The 13440-nt window shown below is 40.0% G+C and overlaps 1 protein-coding gene across 1 annotated transcript in view; it reads right to left on the bottom strand.

Annotated features, from left to right (window-relative positions):
* Window positions 1–3799, bottom strand: part of ghrhrb (growth hormone releasing hormone receptor b) — a 23486-nt gene extending 19687 nt beyond the window's left edge. The window contains exon 1 of the mRNA XM_020625536.1: window positions 3441–3799. Coding sequence (XP_020481192.1) covers window positions 3441–3584 — 144 coding nt within the window. The 5' untranslated portion in view covers window positions 3585–3799. The remainder of the gene's footprint in view (window positions 1–3440) is intronic.
* Between the last annotated feature and the right edge of the window lie 9641 nt (window positions 3800–13440).

Below are 13440 nucleotides of genomic sequence, written 5' to 3'. Positions count from 1 at the left end.
GGGAAGCCATGTCACATATAGTGTAACAAAGACTGAAGTGAGTGGAGGAATTCAGTAGAATTTCCTCCATCTTTAGGAAGCTGCTTTTCCCATTGGAGCAGAAAGGACGCAGGAGGAGGACGGATGGATAGATGGACCAATAGAACAGCACGAGAGGACCAGACCAGCCTACAAGGGCACATTTGAAATTGTATAAAATCAACTGAATGGAGGAGGACGGGGTTCCTTCTCGTCCTGAAGACGAGTTGAACGGTTTTGCTGTTGAGGTCAGGGCTTCAGATAGAGATGGAACCCAGAGCTCTGAAAATTGCTTTATTTGATGGTCTGTTTAGTTATGATAATAAATGTTTGAAAATTGATATTCGATTCCGATTATTCTTCATGAAAGAACACGCTGCAATAGATATAATTGTATTGCAGGTTACAACACTCAGGTTGAGCTCTACTGCCTTATACAGTAAATCCAGGCTTTATTAAAAATCAACTATCTGTTCCTGACATAACACTGGATAATATACTTGGATGAGACTGTAGAATAGCATAAATGATAACAGACGCTCCTCTTATCAAATACTGATACATGACAATAAATACGTATTTTCTGTTCTAGAGGTGATCTGATAAATCCACAGTGTACACCAAACACATAACCTGATATGAGGATGATTTATTGTGAGAAGGCTAAACATTTACATCATTTCTTTAAAGTGGGTGGCCTGTGAAGTCCTTCATCACTGACAGCTTATACCTACAGCAGCAACAGATGACCGTGTGGAGCTGAAAACTTCAACCAGACGGCACAGCCTCACTGAGACACAAGACAGCACAGTCATATCCGCCCTGCAGGTTTACGTAACAAACCTTCTTTATACAAGCAAGATAGTAGTACAACACAGCAGCACCACATCTAATTTTACACTCTAGTGATGTGCAAAGAATCTGGTGGAGCTCATCAGAGATTGCAGATGTTTGCCTGACTTTGTAGACACACAACAGTAACATCAGACTGTGTGAGTATGGGCTGGAGTGCCATGTGAGCATGCACCTTAATTTTTGCAATCCTCCATCCTAAATGACAACCGTTTACATGGCAGCAGTGTCATTTAAATTCACTTTCTTTAACCAGGTCATTATTGCAGGGCGCCAGTCGCCTCCAGCCGCCCTTTATCAAGCCGCCATCATTTGCAGCCAACATTTCAGTTTAAGGGACAAGTATTCACCAGGTTTTACCATTAGACGGTGTGTGTGTGTATTACTGATCCTGTAATGTTTTCAAATGATGTTCTACTGGCAGATATCGTAGCATCAGTTTTACCCTGATAATACACAGGTATACTAAATGTGTCAGACCTCTTCTCTGTTAACCATAATTTTCTACAGGTGCCGGTCAATAAATACGGATAAATGTGAAGTAAAGGCCTTCAGCCTGACAGCACACAGGGAATAAGGAAACCAGGCTCTGTTCCCTTTGGGTTTGCACTTTGCCCAAGAAGATATACAATAGTCTATCAGAAAATGTCTGCACAGAGTGCTGCTCGGGTAGAAGAAAGTGTAATAATATACAGTACTTCTGGTTCATTCAGTTTGAGGATTCCTCTAGTCAGAAAAATCCTGAAAAAATCTGATGCCCAAATCAAGAGGGTTTTAAAATATAAAACCTCTGTAACATCTCATGGCAATACAGTGGCTTCTGTTGGGAGTCCAAAGATAAATGTGTGTCCTTTCCTGAAACTTTTAAAATCTGCTCTCAGTTAGTTCTTCAACTGGTGGAATGTAACTATTTACATTTACACAGGAACAGCACTTAAGTATTTTTAATTTGCAGTCTGCTACTACACTATATATTAGAGGAAAGCATACTTTTTTATTCCACTATTATTCCAAATAATATAATATGCCTAAAATTATGATGCATTATTAAACAACTACCCAACAGATACAGTACCATAAAATGCATCAGCAATATTACATAGTATATAATAGTACAACACTAATGTATACATTTCCTTTTCATACTTTAATGTTATTTACATGCATTGCCCTGCTGAGTTATGTTTATATTCACACGTCATTCAGCAAAACTCACTGTGTGTATCCCTGTGGACCCATTCATCTAATTATATACTGTATTAGCCTAATTATTAAGAAAATGTAGGTGTGTGTGCAGTGAGACACTGCTGCCACTCCAAATTCAGTTACAGTGATAAAGCAGGTCAATAACTGACATGAGACATGTCCATCCTGCTGCAAGGGGACGAAAAGGCAGAGAAGGGAGAGTGAACACCTTCAGCAGACTCCGTGGAACAAGCAGCTCATAGAGGATCATCAACATCTTCATCTTCAGCATCAGGAAAGACATGTCACAGATCCAAATCCTGCATCATGATTTACTCTGGGTGAAACCTCAGGTGAGCACATAGCTGCATGACTGCATCAAATCCAAGTTCAAAAGGGAATGAAATAGGAATATAGTTCACACTGAATTATCTGCATGATGTGAAGTTCAAACCAGTATATGTGCAGAAGAAAAAGGAAATATTAATGCTTTTTCTTTGCTGCTGTCAGTGAGTGTCCAGTGTTAATGGAGTCACAGGAGACCACACTGGGGCTCTTCTTTTTATTTACTGGATATTTAATTAGAAGGATATACAGTATTTGTGTTTTACCATTATTTGCTCCTGCTGATTGTTGAAAGTTTTCCTCAGATTCATGTTTTACTCATCAAATGTTACGATTTTTCTTATAAGGGCACGAAAACAAGGCAGAAGGCAAAAGTCCAGGTGATAAGTCTGGAGTTTTACAACCACTGCCCATCAGTCTGAATAATGAGGTTAAAATGGAGCATCTATGATTAAATGTTGTGTTAATTCCAACTGGTCTGTTCCACAACACTCAGGACACATTAATCATCCATCATGTAATCTAATTCAACCCGCCTGACAAGCAGGAGGGCAGCAGGTCGATATCGGCAGCAAACTGCTCCTATCTCAAAGGTGTGTGAGCTCCAGTACAAATCATTTTTAAATGCGCATTATTTGGTTTTCCAGCGAAATGTGTAAAATACATAAGCATTTGGTCAATGGGAGCAACCTGGATTATAACAGTGCATAAACAAACAAACAAACAAACAAACAAACGAACAAGTGAACAAACACTCCAATAAAGATATAGTGCTAAAAGCAGCCATGACCATTAAACAGCAAGATTTGAAAACTCTAGCATACTTTAGTGTAAATATATAGAAATATAGATATTTAATTTGACCATCCACCAGTATCTTTTCACTAATCTGGTTTGTCGGCGCTTGAACAAAATAATGTGTTATGATACTTGCATACTGGACAAGCAGGGCTAAGCAATAAATAAATATATAAAACAGGGCGCCTACACACGATCCCGGGGATCCACGAGGTTAACCTGAGTGTTTGGCGTGGACTCACCGTGTCCCACCCCGCCAGCTGAAGGAACGGAACCAGGTGGAGTAAAGTGGCCATCCGTGTCAGCCAGGAGCATCCAGAGGTGATCCTATTGAGTAGTAACATCTTTTCACTTTGGAAAGTACGCACAAAAGTTAAATCAGTCATCGACAATAAGAAACTGTTTCCTTATCGAATTCCCGCAACTGGCAGCAATTCATGAACTGAGCTGTTGGTTAGCAGTTCGCCACTGCGAAGGTTCTCGGGTGCCTCTCTCGTGTCCGGTGCCGCATTACGCACGGAGAAGAGCCCGGGCTCGAATGAGCCAAACAAGATGCGCGCCTCCCTGAAAATGCAGAGGCGCAGAGCTGCGCACTGATTTCACCTGCGGACACAGCCTGCAGGCAGCGATAGCTTTGCAGGCAGGTTTGGCAGAGTCACTCCAAAGGATCCTAATTAAATCCTCCTCAGCCTTTTACTTCTTTATGACAGATATGATATGCCCCTGTATAAATATATCAAAATGCTGTGCAAGATGTTATGAATTTAAAGGCATTAAACTAGATTAGACAATTCAACAATTTTTGTGATACTGTTGAATAAAAGATTTGTTTTAGTGAAACAACCACAGTGTTTCTAGGATCAAAATGAAACTTCACACATACTCTCAAACACACTATAATCCACATAAATATGTTCAAAGTGAAACACAACCTCAAATCATGTTTCACAACTACTACAAGTATAAAAACTGGCCTGAGTATTTTGCAGGTTTAGAGCATCCATAGTGTAAAAATGGTCATTTTTAGGGGATTAAAGTGTCACCAGGTAACTTAAAAAATAAATAAAATTATTGTCATGGTCCATTGAATTCATAAACAATTAAAACAAACCCTTTCTCAGTTAAGAAAGTAATTTAGCAGATTTCATGACCAGCAACATTATATAAATGTAAACCTCCAGCAGTCAGTGTATATTACATTTTGTTTTCAGGATTATTCTTCTTTTAAACAAATCTAAAACAACTAAGATGCTTTTTACTGTACAAGCACATGATGTGACCAAATTGCTGACTATACTTTGCTCTTCGCTGTGTCAGCCATTTGCCTGATGAGGAGCTAAAGTCCACTGTGTGGACACTCTGCAGTTCCTCTGGATATTCAGAAAGGTTTCATCTTCTCTGGACCTGTTGTAGATGCTACATTTTATTATATTTGCATGCTATATTACATATTTATTTTTCCACAAAGTCTAAGTCTGCTGTGACAACTTCCTGAAAGTGCAAGAATGAATGATCTGCCGCTGCCTGTGGTGCCTGTGGTGCTTGTGCTGCGTGCCCTTGCAGGCACCTTATATAATCAGTCCCAAACATAACCAGTGCATGTTGACAGCAGCCCCAGAGCAGCAGCGTGTGTTGGAGGTGCCTTTTCCCTTGCAGAGGTCAGTCGATGACAGATGGTGGGTTTTTCAACAGACCACAAACACCAAGACAGCAGCACCTGTTCACAGAGAGTGGGCGGGAACTGTAACCTGCTAATACAGGGATTAGGTTGCACATAATTATTAGTCTACGTTTGTTCCTGGAGGATATTGCAAGGCAATATTGTGAGCCTGAAAGAATAATTCAGTTACACAATATACATTTGTGTGAGGTAAGACGCTATATATTTACAAGGTCGATAGGAGCAAACAATACAGAGAGAAGACCAGACTAAACTGGAGAAAAATGGCCATTCTCCATTTATCAGGGTTTAGACAAAAGTCACCTGTCGTTGTGATGATTCATAATACTTTTGGCTCTGCCACCCTGTGGTTATGTCTGTTTAAGTTTACACAACTAGAACCACCTGGTGACACAAACCTGCACTGACTGGTGGCAGAAGACAGGAAAACACTGAGTTTATTGTGTCCATCACATGTAAATCCAACCACCTTCCCCAAATCCCCTTATTCTCTCCATATAATGACCACTTTACTTTATAGAGAGTGGTTCATTTATAATAACGCCTAGATGTTGTCATTATTTTGTATCAGCCCGACAGGTGCAGCAACATATCACTGTTATTTATACAAAAGTCAAAGTAAATGTAGGTAGCCTGGTTATGCTCAATCAGAACTAGTTTGTAAGACATGAACGCTGAAAGTCAAAACTGTTTATAGTTGTTCCAAACAGCTGCACTCAGATGAAGCAGAGCGGTTGCAGGGATGCACATGATGCATTTTGAAGAGTAACAGTGAATGTTTTTGTTTGTTTGTTTTTTACAAGAAAAGTGTTTGGGGCATCACTAACGTGGATTCAGGATGTGAGGCATTAACGACTCAAGCAGCAGCATGTTGGGCTCAAGCACCGAATGTGCAGCTGCAAGTCAAGGTGAAGTGAGGAGAACCGCCAGATGGGTCGTCGACAGACATCCGTCAACCTTTGACGTAGTAGACCCCTACTTCTCTCTGTTTGTGCTATATCTTTTAAACAGCATTCCTCTGTACAGGGTGTGTATTTGTTTTGCCATAGCTGGACACTTGCTGTTTGCAGCTGTATGTCCCCAGACGACTCCCAAAGACAAGCTCTGAGCCCCAAACAGAAACTGAACAGACTGGCCCATATGTGTCAAGTCTCATCTCCTCACTCAGGGTTTCATCGCTGCTCTCATCTGTGGAGAAACAAGCCCATAGATGTTGTCACTGTCAGTCATTAGGTTTAGAGTTCACCTAGCAGGAGATCCAAGGACATGTTACAGGTTCATGCATTTCATTATTTTCTGCAAAGAAAGCTTGGATCAGATCTGAAGACTAGCTGAAACTGCTAAAGAGTCTCTGGCAGCCAGGAAGGAGCATAAAACAAACACATTAAACACATCCCACAGAGCCAACAAATTCCATAGACAATTGGACGACACTCAGGAGCATGCACTGTTTATATGCAGTGACATTAGTGCTGAAAAGGCCAAAAAAGTCAGGGATAAACACAGAGTCTAGGTGAGACCGTGCATGGAGAGTTGGGTATGACTGTTCCTGCTACAGAAGGAACCAGAGGTGGGTGAATGAAGCTAATCTTAGGTAAACTGGACATGACCTGAAGCCACTAATGGCAGTGTCCAACCAGCAGCGGCCAGATGATAATTACTGGATTACAGTGCTCAAATAAAAACACTGACACACGATCAAACCTTGAGTAGCTCAACATGTTGACAAGTAGGCAGGATTGCAACTGTTCTGTCCTAAAGCAAGGCGACAGTGCAGAAGCTCTAAAGCAGAAGAGCTGTGTTTCTGTCCTTCATTTCACAATAAAAGCCGCTGTTCTTTTTTCAGCAGGGGAGTGCACAACTACATGTGCACAGCATCTAAATGCGCAGGCGCTTTCCTGCAGTGATGCTCTGCTTCCTTTTGCTGGACATCAGTCAGTCTGACTGCAGAGTCAGATGTCTGCTGCTGCTGCTGATGCTTCCTTGACACATACAGGACATAATATCCTTCATTAAGCACCTTTTGTGAAGAAACTGCAGTAGGATGTGAATCATAGTGCACTGAGAGTCATGCTTATGTAACATTTAATATTTCATCTTGCTGTTGGCCAGACTGACTTTTAAATCACCTATAATGACTTTTCTGGAAGGAAGTTAATCTCTAATCTTTGCCATTATCTCATTTTTTCCTTGTTGCTTTCTCTTATTTCTTTGCTGTTTGTCTTTATGTGTTTGGCTGTGATCTACTTTGTCATTTCACTAATGTGTCTGCATCTGTTTAAAGTATGTTCATCAGCCTGAAGCACTTTACAACTCTGAACTGGAGAAGTTTGCCAGTTACTTTTTTAAAGGCAAGAAATGTATTTCTGGAGTGAATAAAGGACACAGAGTAAATGTATATGTGTCTATTCGAACATGAGTTAAACTGCTGGGGGGTTTTGAGGTTTCATTGATATGTGAGGGGTGTTTTATACACAGAGCAGTCTGAAGGTCAAATGTAATTGTATTGCAGAAGGAAGTGTCCAGCTGGGGAGCATTTTCACATCTGGCCCAGACAGTTAAAGACTGTGGACAGCGCTGACGGTAAAATGTAGGCAGATGTGCAGGACATGTGCAACCATAAAAAGTACTGGTCCAGCTGAGGAGTCATATTGTAAATGCAAGTATAACTGTGGCTATGCTCACCTTGTTGTGCATCAGTATGCTAAAATTTGTCAATTGACATTAAAGTAAGTACAACTGAGGCTGATGGGAATTAGTTTTGCAGGTGTTTGGTCTAAAGTAGTGGAGTGTGAAGCCTGAGGTGAAAGAGACAGATGCATGTTCCAGAAACAGAGAAGTTAGATGCAGTTTGGTCCAATCATGTGTCCTCAGAACCTTAACCCTAACCCCAGCGGAGCTGTTCCCACAACAATAGCGTCAGGAAAAAAAGAAACACGGTCAGCATTACCTTTACAAGGACCAGCAACAACAATGGGCCCGGTTCGTCCCCACTGACTGAGAGGAACTGTTCAGAATGAAAAGTCTGTTTTCTTTTTTCTCATAAGTCCGGACCAAAGTCACAGAGAACTGACGAGCAGGTGAACAGAATTGGGTGAGATGTTTGCTGTCGCATAAGGCTCATTGTTTCCAGGTTTTATCAAACGTTATAAAAGCCAAACATTGGTTTTCACACTGATTTTTGTCCTTTTGACCAAACAAGTTGGAGATTATATGAGATCTACACAGACACAGTTCACAGTAAATGTAAGCTACGGCAGTTTACAGTATACAGATGTCTATACCTTTAAAGCTATTTGAACTTCTGTCTTCCTTCTGCTCCACTGTGTGACCTCTGACTGTTTCTGTCTCTCACCTGTTCCCTGCCTCCACTCCTGGTTTAATATCATCACAACTGATCATTGACAAGTAATCTATGCTTCAGTGAATCTGGCTTTCTGCACTAAATAACTTTTTTGTTTTTTTACATTCTGTAATTCAGCCACTTTCATGTTCCAAATAAGCACTGATAAATCCCAGATTAAGTTTTAAAACATACAGTCCTCAGATTTTTTTTTAGCATTGATTCTAGAAAAAAAAAAATCCCATTTAAAATGAAATTATTCACTAAACCAAACAAATCTTATGTTAGAGTCTGTTGCGTCACTGTGCTTCCTGTGTGACAGTAAACCCTCAGCTCCTTTTCCTGACTTGTAAACATGGTTTAACTAATCTAACAGGTTGAAGACATCTCAGTATCTAATTACAGCCTGATCCAAAACAAGGTAGTTTAATTTGATGAATGAGACAAGCCATTTCACATTTCCTCCCTTTCTGATAATGTCCCATAATTGAACACTTGAAGCCATGAATTAATCATCATTATTTCAGGAACACATAAATACTGTTCATGTTCTTTCCACTGAGGTAGCTGCTGTTCATTAAGATGGTTTGTCATCTAAGGTGCAGCATCACATTCAAGTGCATGTCAGAATATTTTGGTGCAAAAAATATTTATTGAATGCTCTTTTTTGCCTGTAAGTTATTAAAGTTAAACAGTCTGAGAAAAGAACCCCACGCTGTCGTTTGTGTAAAGGACACAAAAGACAGAAAAGTTGAGATGCGGTCACAGTGTTGTATAATCTCGTCCTCAGTAAGGTCACTTTTTTGGTCTCTTTTGTGTTTACGGTTATCTGTTTGTTGCTGTAGCTAAAGGGTCTGAGACAGTTTTGCTTCATTCATTCACTGAAAAAAGTCTGAGTGATGCTTCAGAAGTCTGGAATCCAGCTAATATTTGCCTGAATACCTGACAAACTGTTGAACAGATTTCAGTGAAGTTTGGTGGAAAGTTGGGTCATAAATAAACCTTTGCTTCACAATCAAATCAGTGATTGCAGCATGAATGACCTGCAGCCTGTGGGGATCAATCAGCATTTTTTACTAAAAGCTGCGTCTCCTGGTCCTATTATGAGCAGACTCATTTCAGTTTATTATGATGGGTTAGGGTTAGGCTGCAGCCCCTCAGGCAGATTTTCTCTGAACGCAACAATAGATGCACAACAAGCTTTTTTACTTATCTATTATTAGCATCATTGTGCAGCCAACTTCCTTTATTACATTTTTACATTTCACATCCACGTTCATGTCAGCTCCTTTCCTGTCATGTATCTCAGCTGTCCTGGGTGTTGACTGATGTATAAAGGAGAACAAGAAAAAATCTAAACATACTGGGAGAAATTTCCTTTCAGTGCTAAATTATACAGATGCAACACTGGGGGCCACCCCCTTTGTGCGTACTTCCCATGACAGTAGGGGTTTATTTGCTTATCATTATGGATGCTGATCAGGGTCCCACAGGTGCTGATGACATACAGATCTCAAATAATATCTAAAGATCATCACATCCACACTGGTGTGAATTAATGTCAGCCTCACCCCCTGTAAAGACAGTCGTGTTAGGCCAGCTTGTTTGCTTTAATGACACATGACTCCTAATGCTGATAAATAATTGAAAGAGCATATGGCTATGAAAATGATTATACTCACAGAGGAGAAAGGGGCAATAAAAGCCTGTCTTCTTGTGGGAAAGAGGAACTTTTTCTATGAAAATTAATTGATTAAGTTAGACTTATGGACATGTCCATAAAAGCTTTAATGCTTGTGTGACCTTTAATGAAAATGGTTTATTAAAATGAAAAAGGCAGGGGAAGAAACATTAAAACCTATTCAAAAATAAAAAATAGAAAATGCATGAGTATGTAAAGTACAAAAATGAATAATGAATAAATAACCCTTAAAACCCAGAAAATGGATAAAACAGAATGTGAAAATGTTCTTGCAGCTTAGTGAGCATGGGGATAAACCAGTAAACCTTTTAAACTTTACAGCACCATGTCTCTTTTTTCAGTCAAACGACACGAAGACGTCACGGTGACTATCAAGACTGTTCTCATTCAATTCTAAAGCTAAATGTATTCAGATCTGAAAGGACAGGAAAACTCAGTGTGGTACAGAGCAGCATTTTATATTTGCAGAGATCAGAGCAGTTGTGATGGTAGTACTGAAGAAAGTGTGCCATTGTGCTTGTCTATCTTCCTGCGCATGACAAAATGAACAGTAACTTATAGTCAGGGCAACCAGTGTCATATAAATATACAGTATTTAGGTATTTATTTCTGTATTGTTTATAGCTTCAGACAGCACCTTTACAGTCACTGGTATATGTTGTCACACTGCTTCATTATTCCATTAAAGAGAAATAAAGTGTGTTAAAAAAAGAGTGATGGGAAGGTGGAGGCATCAGCATCAGTTTCAGTATAAGAAACCAATTAAAATTTTTAAATTTCTGAGCAAGATGTTCAACACGAGTTTTGTGGGACAATCTGGTGTCCAACCAAATTCTATTCTAGGAATTAAAATGCTGGATCGTATCAATTACCTCTCAATTTAAAGCATGGGTACAGATGGGAACATTGGTAGTTCACGGTCTTGTGAAATACACACATATGATCTCTGTCTGGTACGGTGAACAAGCTTTCAGTTAAACAGGGAGATCTACAGGTCACTGAAGGCAGCTACAGTCTGAACAAGGCCTGTTTTACTTGTGGAGCCTGTGGCATATAAGATGGTATCATCATGCACCAAAATGGACACTGCAGTGCTGAACTGGAAAATACAGATAATTTATGTACAGGGTAAACCGCAGTGGGCCTAATACTGATCTTTGAGGAACATCTTAATCAACCACCCAGGGACTTGCTTTGAAACAACACACTGAACTGTACCAGAGATGATTTGAACCAACTATAACATCAAAAACCCAGCAGAAAGCAACTTGTTTATCAAAATGTTGTAATCAATATCATCATAAGCCTCGACAAATCTACAAAGAGCACAACGATGTTACATGTTATCATGAGTTAACAATGCCATCCACAACAGCAGCAATTGAGCTATGAGTGAGTCTAAAGCCCAACTGGTACAGCTGAAAGACATTAACGTCCTCTAGGAAGCTACGTAGCTGTGAGCTGACTAGCGATTCTGGGATTTGGGTCAGAGAGGACAGTCTGAATATTTGTGGAGAAATATTTGATATCACCAGTGTCACCACTTTTATACGAAGAGGAAGCACCTGAACCATTTTTAAATTTAGCCTTTACAAAGCACTGTGTAATTGCTTGCATATTCTGTGATATTTATCTTTTTCTCTAGAGTTGTCAAACTAGAAATGACATGCTGACTGTGACATGGGAGTGTCTGCTGCATTGGGCTCTGTGTTTTATTATGCAGACATTATCTTCTTTCAACAAACCAAACTATACTGCTCAGACAAGCATGACAATCCTCTTTATTTAAACACCCACATGCAAGAGCTGTACTTTTTGCATAATGATGAATGTTTAAAATGCTCAGCATGTTGGATTGAAGGAATGCTGCTTTGTTGAGTTGCAGTCTTGTGTATTAAGACTCAAGGCTGTTCCCCCCTCTGCAACCAACCATGCCTTTGGGTATATGAAAGAACCAAACTCATCACAGAACACAGCACTCCTAACAAATGTAGAGGTCATCCACAGAGCCAATCCCACTGAGATGAAGAGGAAACACACTGGACAGCACGATCAAACACAGTCAGAATGAAAACAAATATCCAGTGGGACATCATTTGAAAAAAAAGATGGCTCTTGCACTTTAATGTAGGAAAACCTTGTGTCTTTTTGGATCACATAAATTTGTGAACGTGCAATGTTGAAATCTTTCTCTCTCCTGTACCTTTCTGCAGGTAGCCCTGGCCCTGGAGCTCTACATTTGTGATGATGTTGCTTTTCTTTTCTTTTCTCTCTCCTCTATCCACTCACCCCAACCGGTCGAGGTAGAAGGCCGCCCACCAAGAGCCGGGGTGTGTTGGAGGTTTCTTCCCTTAAAGAGCGTTTTTCCTCCCCGCTGTCACCAAGTGCTGCTCAGGGGGATATGTTGGGTTTTTCTCTACAATAATAATAGTAATCATTGTCTACTTTGTAAAGTGTCCTGAGATGACTTTTGTTGTGATTTGGTGCTATACAAATACGTTGAGGCTGCCATGACACCAAAACACACTTCACTTGAGGAAAATAACATGAACATAATTTGCTAGGAGATTAGTGTAAAAAGTTTGGCTTCACACTTTACTTGACTCGGAGAAAACAAAATTTGCTCAGAATTCATCTCCAAGACAAACTGTATGAGCAATTTAGAAGAAATGATTTATAACTACTTGTATAAAGAGAACATGAATTGCTGTGCTTATCATAATGTTGAAAGTTATGACATCATGAAGGTTTTGGAAGAAACACAAGTTTAAAAAAAGTCTAACTCTTTCTTGTTTATGATCTCAATGAAAATACACCTCCCCCTGTGGCCTCACTGCCAGCCAACGCACAGAGGTGCACACATTCCATAACATTTCATCTGTTGTCAGTCTGTTCACTCTGCCCTTAAACCAACATGACATTTTTGTACAAACCCTCACACTTACTTTGATCTTTTATTCATTAACACCATTTATTTTATCTTATTTAAAATGACTGTGGTAAGTGTCTTGACATTTCATATTCCCATCAAGATATCAGTGCCCAAACATCTTTGGTCTTTTCCTTCATCTTTTTTTTTTTCCAACTATAGATTCTGCTAGACTTTCATATTCTTCTTTTATACTTTACAGGTGATCAGTTCACTAGGACCAAAACAAAAGCATCAACATTTAAGGCTTGAGCCATGACAGGGCCTGGCTCATATAATAATAATAGGATAATCACCTTTATTTGGCCAAGTATGTTACACACAAGGAATTTGTTTCCAGTACAGAACCGAGGAGGCCATCGGCGGCGCCAACTCAACCAATGGCTCTAACCATTGGGGGCAACTTGGGAGCTCAGTGTCTTGCCCAATGACACTTTGGCACAAGGCCTGCAGGCACAGAGGTTCGAACCTCCGACCCTCTGGTTGGGAGATGACTACCCTACCCACTGAACCAACGTCGCCCCCAAAATACGTATCTAATATGAATATCTAAACAGCTAGATGTGCAGAGGGGTGCAGGAGAACAA

This window comes from Monopterus albus, unplaced genomic scaffold (genome assembly GCF_001952655.1).
Source record: "Monopterus albus unplaced genomic scaffold, M_albus_1.0 scaffold357.1, whole genome shotgun sequence".
Lineage (NCBI taxonomy): Eukaryota > Metazoa > Chordata > Actinopteri > Synbranchiformes > Synbranchidae > Monopterus > Monopterus albus.
Note: the sequence above shows the minus strand (reverse complement) of the source record. Positions and strands in the feature narration are given on the sequence as shown.